Consider the following 9,284-nt stretch of genomic DNA (forward strand, 5'->3'; position numbering starts at 1 on the left):
AGGTGTTGTGTGTCTCAATTTCCTTTGGCTAGGAAAAGGAATTCTCTTACCCCTTGTGCTTCCCAGGTGAGGCGATGTGTTGCCCTGCTTCAGCTCTCACTGGTTGGGATGCACCTGTGGACCAGCGCCAACTGTCCGACACGACCCAGTGAGATGAACCCGGTACCTCAGTTGAAAATGCAGAAATCACCTGTCTTTTGTGTCACTCATGCTGGGAGCTGGAGGCTGGAGCTGTTCCTATTTGGCCATCTTGGGCGTGCCCCCCGAGTTTCATTCTTGCTGCCCATGCTGGAGTGCAGCAGCACAATCTCGGCTCACCGCAGCCTCCACCTCCTGGGTTCAAGCGATTCTCCTGCCTCAGCCTCTAGCGTAGCTGAGTTTACAGGCATGCACCACCATGCCCAGCTAATTTTTGTATTCTTTGTAGAGACAGGGTTTCTCCATGTTGGTCAGGCTCGTCTCAAACTCCAGACCTCAGGTGATCCGACCACCTTGGCCTCCCAAAGTGCTGGGATTACAGGTGTAAGCCACCGTGCGCAGCCTAAGAACAACTCTTTGTCACAGAGAGACCCATAGGGCCCAAAGAGCCGGTTAGGACCAGGTATGCCATCTGCATAAGGTAGAGTCTCTAGCAGCCCCCACCCCATTCTTTGATCGTGCAGGCAGGCTCTTAGTTTGTGCTGCTCTGCACTACTTACCTGCCTATGATAAAAGGGGTTGGTGAGTTTCTGTGCCTGTTCCCAGGCACCTTCTTGCAGCTGCAGGAATCCCCACCCCATGTGCGCTTCTGGTTTCCCTATGTCAGTGTGCCTAAAGAAATGGACAGGGGCCAGGTGCCATGGTTCACATTTGTAATCCCAGCACTTTGGGAAGCTGAGGCGGGTGGATCAGCTGAAGTTAGGAGTTCAAGATCAGCCTGGCCAACATGGCAAACCCTGTCTCTACTAAAAATACAAACATTAGCTGGACGTGGTCATGGGCACTTGTAATCCCAGCTACTTGGGAAGCTGAAGCAGAAAAATCACTTGAACCCGGAGACAGAGGTTGTGGGATGAGCCAAGATGACACCATTGCACTCCAGCCTGGGCGACAGAGCAAACTCTCTCAAAAACAAAACAAAACAAAAAAACAAAGGAAGAAGGGAAATGGACAGGAATATGTTCACTGAGCCCCACTGTTTTTGTGGGTGCCCATCCTATGTATGTGAAGTTCGGTCATTATCCAGGAAGTTCTTCCTTTTGTGCCGAAGTTGCTTGTCTGTGTTTTACGCCTGATCTTTTAGGCTTCTCTTTGTTAGAAGACAAGTGATTTCTTTGAACTGCTTGAGGTTAAAAAGGGAGCAGTTTCTGAGCTGCTTTTTGTTAGAAGGAAAGTTTTTTGCTGGGGACTCTCTTTACCCTGTCTACCTAAATGATTTCTTTCTTATCTCCTATAATAGCAGGAGGATGGAGGGACAAGAGTTTTGGAAGGGGCCAGAGGGCATGGCCGGACTCAGGTGAGGCTGGCACCTCCACTGTGCCCTAGGGCAGAAGGAGCCTGAACTACCGGGACACAGGAGTGACCAGAGGTGAGGGAGGGGATCTCGCAGAAATGGGAGCACACACATCCCAGACAAACACAGATGCTCTCTTCTCACTGACTTTCCACCACACAAACTCTCCAGCACCCCCAGGGCTCCCTGCCCTTAAACTTCACCCTGCACTTTGCTGTACTTGCCTGCAACCAGGGGCTCAGCAGACACTTCCCTCCCAATCCCCTCACTGTGTCCAGAATTGGTGGGTTCTTGGTCTCACTGACTTCAAGAATGAAGCCGCGGACCCTCGTGGTGAGTGTTAGAGTTCTTAAAGATGGTGTTTCCAGGGTTTATTCCTTCAGACGTTCAGATGTGTCTGGAGCTTCTTCCTTCTGGTGGGTTTGTGGTCTCGCTGTCAGGAGTGAAGCTGCAGACTTTCCTAGGGAGTGTTATAGCTCTTAAAGGCAGCACATCTGGAGTTGTTCGTTCTTCCCAGTGGGTTCGTGGTCTTGGTGGCTTCAGGAGTGAAGCTGCAGACCTTCGCAGTAAGTGTTACAGCTCATAATGGCAGCATGGACCCAAAGAGTGAGTAGCAGCAAGATTTACTAAAAAGAAGGAAAGAACAAAGCTTCCACAGTGTGGAAGGGGACCCACCAGGGTTACCCCTGGCTGGCTAGGGCAGCCTGCTTTTATTCCCTTATCTGACCCCTCCCACATCCTGCTGATTGGTCCATTTTTACAGAGAGCTGATTGGTCTATTTTACAAAGAGCTGATTGGTCCGTTCTGACAGAGTGCTGATTGGTACCTTTACAATCCTTGAGCTAGACACAGAGGGCTAGAAGGAAAAGTTCTCCAAGTCCCCACTAGGTTAGCTAGACACAGAGTTAGCTACGTACAGAGTACCAACTGGTGTATTTACAAACCTTGAACTAGACACAGAGTACTGATTGGTGTATTTACAAATCCTGAGCTAGACACAGAGTGCTGACTGGTGTATTTAGGATCCTCTGGCTAGATATAAAAGTTCTCCAAGTCCCCATCCAGCTCAGGAGCCCAGCTGGCTTCACCTAGTGGATCCTTCACCCGGGCTGCAGGCGGAGCTGCCCACCAGTCCCCAGTGGCGCCTGCACTCCTCAGCCCTTGAGCTGTGGATGGGATCGGTGGCAACTGAATAGGGGGTGGCGCCCATTGGGGAGGCTCGGGCCTCCAGGGAGCCCACCGCAGTGGGGGAGCTCAGACATGAAGGGCTGCAGGTCCCAAGGCCTGGCAAGAATTTGAGTGCAGCGCTGGCTGGCCAGCACTGCTCGGGTACCCGGTGCAACCTCTACAGCTGCTGGCCTGGGTGCCAAGCCCCTCGCTACCCTGGGCTTGGCACCTGGGTGCGGAGCCCACAGAGCCGGCGCCTGCGCCTGCCGGAACTGCCAGCACCGCTTGCAACCCCCGTCCCTGCCCCGGCCTCTCCCTCCACACCTCCCTGCAAGCAGAGGGAGGCAGCTCCAGCCTCAGCCAGCCCAGAGAGGGGCCCCCACGGTGCCGTGGTGGGCTGAAGGGCTCCTCAAGCACCACCAGAGTGGACGCCGAGACCGAGGAGGCACTGAGAGTGAGGGCTGCTAGCACATTGTCACCTCTCATCACTACCCACTGCCACCAAACAGGTCACATCGTTTTACCTTCAATCTCAGCCCAGCCCTCTCACCCCACAGGCCTCCCTCACCTCCCCATCCGTGAGGGGGCTCTCACCACCTTCCCCACCAACCGGCACCTTCTCCCGCTTGCTAAGTACACACCCACACACCCCAGAACCTGTGCAGGGGGGATGGGAAGTACCATTCTCCCCAGGACGACCCTGGGAATGCAGGTGAGTAGAGGCACCCACTTCTGCCCTTGGGCCAAGACCTCCTATTCTTCCTATTCAGGAGCCAGCGTCATATAGAATGGTAGGCTGGAGGTGGCAAACACTTTCTAGAAAGGAAGGCAGGAGGCACTTTGGTCTTTTCAAGGCATGGGTTATCTGTCTGTGTGTCAAGTCCTGTCCCTTTGTAGAGCAACAGCTGGCCAGAACAACCTGAAAATAAAAGAGGGAACAGAGTTGGACACTGGCCTAGGTTACTGACCCCAGATGAGGATACACAGAGTGGCACAACAGTTGATGGACCATCCCCTAGGGTGGCATCTCCAGATGGGGTCTCAGGTGCAACTCCAAAAGTCAGAGCCAGTTCCTGCTCTGTCTGTGACTTCTGGGTGGTGTGGATGTGATGGGAGCCAGGGTTCCATGGTTTGGGGTCTAGTCCCCTCCTTTGCTGCTGAGTGGCATCTATGGTCCACCTGGACCATCAGGGACCCTCCCTGAAGCCTCAGGTGTGAACTGAGGGTGAGAGGGTGCAGTCATGTGGTGTCCTGGGGATCGGGGCCAACTTCTTGTGTAGCTTCTTGGTTCCCTGTGGCCCTGCTCCTCCCCATCCCAGGAGAACCACCTGCGTCTTCTCATTGCTGGGTCTATCTTCCTAGTGACATACAGGGTGAGGAGTCCACCCCATGGTGGGCAGCTCTGAGGCCGTGTGGTCACTGCCCTCCCATGACTGGAGGGCTCATCTCTGCCAGGGCCTAGGACGATACAGGAACCACTTTTGAAGGGTGTGATTTATTTCCTGGTGCCAGTAGCATGGGCTTGCTTCTGGGCATTAGGGGACCTTGTTGATTCTCCGGTTAGAAATTGCTACAGACTCTACACAAAACTTTTTTCAACCACAGATGTTTCTAGGATCTAACGTGTACTGAGTCCTAGGGCCCTAGTGACAGGTCCAGCCACACTCATCACGCATGGATTATCTGTGGCTGCTATCAAGATACAGGGGGAGAGTTGATCAGTGACAACAGGGACTATGTTGCCAGCAAGCCCCTTATATTCACAATACAACCCCTCACAGCAAGCTCTGCAGGCCATGCATTTATGTGAGGAAGCCAGAAAAGAAGCTTTGTACTTGTGAGGTTGAAGGGTCTTTCCTCATTGGAATCTGGACTCTGCTTCTAGTAATTGATCCTGGGTCTGTCTGAGAAGTGGGTTAGTGCTGGAAACTCAGCAAAGTAACACAGTTTTTAATGAAATGTCCACTTTCCTCTTCCCAATCATCCATCTCTCTGTTTTGTCTTTATTTATTGTGGTTAAAGTCCAGCAGGATCTGGGTGAGTCTCCATCTGCTTTGCCTCTTGGTCCCCCTTGTTCTATGAGCCATGAGCTGAGCTCTCTGTGGCTCAGGACTCCAGCTGGCATTGTGACTTCTCTAATCATTTCCATCATTGCACCTTCCCTGCTCCTGACAGGTGACAGCCTCCACCTGGGATCGGTTATTTCAGATCATTACTCCTGGGAGCCACTTAGGGAACAGCATTTCCTACCCTGGCTTTCAGCAACAGGCATCTCTGCGTTTCTTGACAGTCTACTGCCTTCTCCCAGGGCCTGCTTTATATGCTGGGTAAACAGGAGTCCTCCAGGCTTCCCAGGAGCACAGAGGATGGACATTGTTCTGGATTTTCACACCCAGATCCCTCTAGCATGGGAACTTCTCTGAGCCTGTGATCCCTTCCTCTACACCGTGCCTTAGAAGTTCTAGATTTTCTACTTCTCGCCCTGTGAACCATCCCTTTTCCAAGGTTTCAGGAATGCGTCTCATAGCAGATGGGCATCATCACCAGGGACTTTGCTAATGTGTTAAATCCTGGGGCTATGACAATAATCTCTTTTTGATTCAAACTGGATTCTGTCCTCATCCCACTCACTGAGCTGGAGCATCCTAGGGCTGCCCCCACACCCTCTCCCACCTCCTGCAGTCCACAGGGGCTGCTGCCAAAGATCCTCCTCATCCAGGCCTTTTCCTGACACAGCAGGCCTGGCACCTCTATGACAAGGTCATGTGCTGACCCATGTGGGCAGAGCCCAGGTGGGATATGTCTTTGGAGGATGCATGGTTTCATGGCTGCAGGGACCTTCCTTGCCTTGTACTCAAGAAAGGGAGACACTCTAGTCTTTAACTAGTTGACATGACAGTCCTGGCTGGGGCACATCTTGCTCTGCCAGCCCAGCCCCTCAGAGATATTTACTTGCAGTCACCATAAGGAAGAGGAGGAGTCTCAGGTTCCACTTCCCCCCACACCAGCCCTCTCCTGTGTTTATCTTCCGCACACACACACTATCTTTGCTATGACTTCATCATCACTCCTAAGTTCAGACCTGAACCACTGTGGTGTGAAGTTCAAGACCAGGTGGATGAAAGGCCTTTTCTTCACTATGACTGTTTTAACCACAAGGCCAAAGCCTTTGCTTCTCTGGGGAGGAAAGTCAATGTCACAAAAGCCTGGGAAGAACAAACTGAAACCCTAATAGACGTGGTAGATTTCCTCAAAGAGCAACCGCCTGACATTCAAGTGGAGAATTGAATACCCAGCGGTAAGTTTAAAATGGCCCAGGACAGGAGGGAGCAGACACTAGAGTATCTTAGAAGGCTTTAATGGGTTCATGCAAAAAATAAATCAGGTTGGCATCCTTGCATGTGTGTGCCTAATCTCAGCTGGTCCACCCGAGACCACCTGAACACCAACCCTAGTCCCCTGCACGGCCCCTTATCCACTCCGACAAGGTGAAAGAAACAATCATGAACCAGGAAAAACCTGCCAAACTGCAGGCACAAGTGTGCATTGGTGGGAAAAGACCTGCTCACAGAAAGAAGAAGGTGGTTCATAGAACAGCCACAGCAGAAGATAAAAACTTTCAGTTCTCCTTAAAGAAGTTAGGGGTAAACAATATCTCTGGTATTGAAGAGGTGAATGTGTTTACAAACCAAGGAAGAGTGATCCACTTTAACAACCCTGAAGTTCAGACATCTCTGGCAGGGAAAGCTTTCACCATTACAGGTCATGCTAAGACAAAGCAACTGACAGCAATGCTACCCAGCATCTCCATCCAGCTTGGTACAGACTGTCTGACTAATTTAAGGAGACTGGCTGAAGCTCTGCCCAAACAGTCTGTGGATGGACCAGCACCACTTGCAACTGGAGAGGATGACGATGATGAAGTTCCTGATCTTGTGGAGAATTTTGATGAGGCTTCCAAGCATGAGGCAAAATGAATTGAGCCAACTTTTGAAGATAAAACTTGAAGAAGTTACTAGGAACTGCTATTTTCTATTATGACTGCTTTTTAAGAAATGTTTGTTTATGGATATGATAAAATCTAGGTCACTAATGCTTTTAAGCCCAAGCCCCTTGGACACTGAGCTCCTTTCAGTTTTTGCGTACACACAATTTATTCTTTGCAGCTAATTAAGCCAAAGAAGCCTGGGAATAAAGTTTGAAACAAAAGTTAATAATGTTCTTTGCCTAGTTAAAAAATAAATTAATTAATTAAAAATAAACAAACAAATCAGGTTTATATCACTTAAGAGGTCAAAGAGCGAGGGCAGCAGACAGGAAAGGAAGCAGGGTGGGACTCAGAATTTCTCAAGATCAGAGCTGATCTCTTTCCAATGGGGCAGAGCCCCTCATTCTGTGGGCCAGGATGTCTTGTGAGCACGAAGCCCATGGACACGGCAGAGGATCTTGGCAGTTCCTCTTCAATGGACAGAGGTTCCTCCTCTTTGGCCCAAACAACAGAAAGTGGACAGTGCTTCATCTTGGAGCCAAGAAGATGAAAGAGAAGTGGGAGAAGAACGGGGATGTGACCAGGTTCTTCCAGAAGATTTCACTGGGAGACTGAAACTGGCTTGAGGAATTATTGATACACTGGGAAAACATGCTGAAGCTAACAAGTAAGTGGGAAGAAAACAAAGGTTGCTGTCCTGAGTTCAGATCTAATCAGCCCAATGTGTGTGTGTGTGTGTGTGTGTGTGTGTGTGTGTGTGTGTGTTTGAATGTGAACAGGACCTCCTCATAGAGGGCTCCTCCTTGGGGTGCCTGTGCTCTCCTGTCCTCCTCTCCCTTCTCACTCCTGACTCCTCTTCCTCACTGCACTTGCTTTTGCTCCTCTCCTTGTGGATTTATCACAGCCTCGAAACTGCAGGTGTCACTGGGTTTTCAGACATGGAAAAGTGATCTGGGTTCTCCTTCACCATTTAAACCAACATTTGTATCCTTTCTGAAGGCTGAAGATGACACCAAAAAGCCCCTGTGAGCACGGTCTCGATCAAACTCGCCCTTCTGGCTGGCCACCTGCCCACCACCTACTGTGTATGTCCAGAGGCCTCCAGCAGATCATGACGACACCATGGACCCAATAGCTTTTTCACTGCCTTGATCCCTTTTGTCAACAATTTTACCACCGGTTATTCCTAACATCTTATGCTATTTTTTCTTGGTGCTACCTGATGGAATTTTTGCACTTAAAGTTCTGGTTGACTAAACAAGATATGTCAACATTTTCTTTCTTCTGCTTTTCTTTGGAAAATCAGTTACTGCTTTGAATGGTGACACTGTTCTTCCAAATGATATTGTCAGTAAAACAATCATGTTAGATTTCAGGCCTCCAGGGATTCCTTTCATGTCCTGAAAGATAATTATTTAAATATCTAATAAAAATTATGTTAATGATTATTTCCTATAGTAATTTATTGCCGTGTACTGATATTAAATAAAGAGTTCTATGTCCCAAAAACCTACTGAGTTTGGAATTTTGTTGTATTACCCAATAGAGAATTAATGTTATTTCATTTTTCCTCCATGATAGGGAGTAATAAATGAGTGATTCTGCTAGATTTTGTGTGGAACAGAGAATCTACAAAACATGACTGAAAAAATCAGAGATAATACAAATACATGGAAAAATATTTCATGCTCATGGGTTGGAAGAATCAATATAGTTAAAATGGCCATACTTCCAAAAGCAATTTATAGATGAAACATTATCCTTATCAATATCAATGTCATTTTCACAGAATTAGAAAATGTAATCTAAAAGTGATTTGGAATTTAAAAAGAGCCCAAATAGCCAAAACAATCATAAGCAAAAAGAACAAAGCCAGAGACATCACATTGCCCAACTTCAAACTATAATATAAGGCCACGGTGATCAAAACAGAATGGTACTGGTACAAAAATAGACACTTAGGTCAGTGGAACAGAATCGAGAGCTCAGAAAGAAACCTTCACACCTCCAGCCATGTAACCTTCAACAAAATCAACAAATATAAGCAATGGGGAAAGACTCCCTATTCAACCACTGGTGCTAGGATAGCTGGCTAGCCATGTGCAGAGGAATGAACTGAACGCCATCTTTCACCATATATGTAAAATATCTCAACATGGATTAAAGATTTAAATGTAAGTCTTAAAACTATAAAAATCCTGGAAGATGACCTAGGAAATACCATTTTGGACATAGGACCTGGCAGAGATTTCATGATGAAGACACCAAAAGCAATTGCAACCAAAACCAAAAATTGACAAATGGGATCTCATTAAACTAAAGAACTTCTGCTCAGCAAAAGAAACTAGCAACACAGTAAACAGCCTATAGAACAGGAGAAATATCTGCATACTATGCAACTGACAAAAATGTCTAATATGCAGAATCTACAAGGAGCTTAAACAACTCAACAAGCAAGAACAAAAAACCCACTTAAAAAGTAAGCAAAGAACATGAACAGATGATTTTCAAAAGAAGACCTGCAAGTGGCCAACAAACATGAAAAAATGCTCAATATGAATCATCATCAGAGAAATGCAGATCAAAACCATAGTGAGCTACCATCTCATACCAGTCAAATGGCAATTCTTAAAAAG

At 48.0% G+C, this 9,284-nt stretch overlaps 1 protein-coding gene across 1 annotated transcript; it reads left to right on the forward strand.

The window, feature by feature from the left end:
* Positions 1-6,027: 6,027 nt before the first annotated feature.
* LOC108513961 (transcription factor BTF3-like) lies at positions 6,028-6,637 on the forward strand. Its single transcript, XM_017849952.1, has 2 exons — positions 6,028-6,045; positions 6,149-6,637. The coding sequence occupies exons 1-2, from the start codon at positions 6,028-6,030 to the stop codon at positions 6,635-6,637; spliced, it is 507 nt and encodes a 168-aa protein (XP_017705441.1).
* The last annotated feature ends 2,647 nt before the right edge of the window (positions 6,638-9,284 follow it).

The sequence above is a fragment of the Rhinopithecus bieti genome, unplaced genomic scaffold (genome assembly GCF_001698545.2).
Source record: "Rhinopithecus bieti isolate Rb0 unplaced genomic scaffold, ASM169854v2 scaffold_33488, whole genome shotgun sequence".
NCBI lineage: Eukaryota > Metazoa > Chordata > Mammalia > Primates > Cercopithecidae > Rhinopithecus > Rhinopithecus bieti.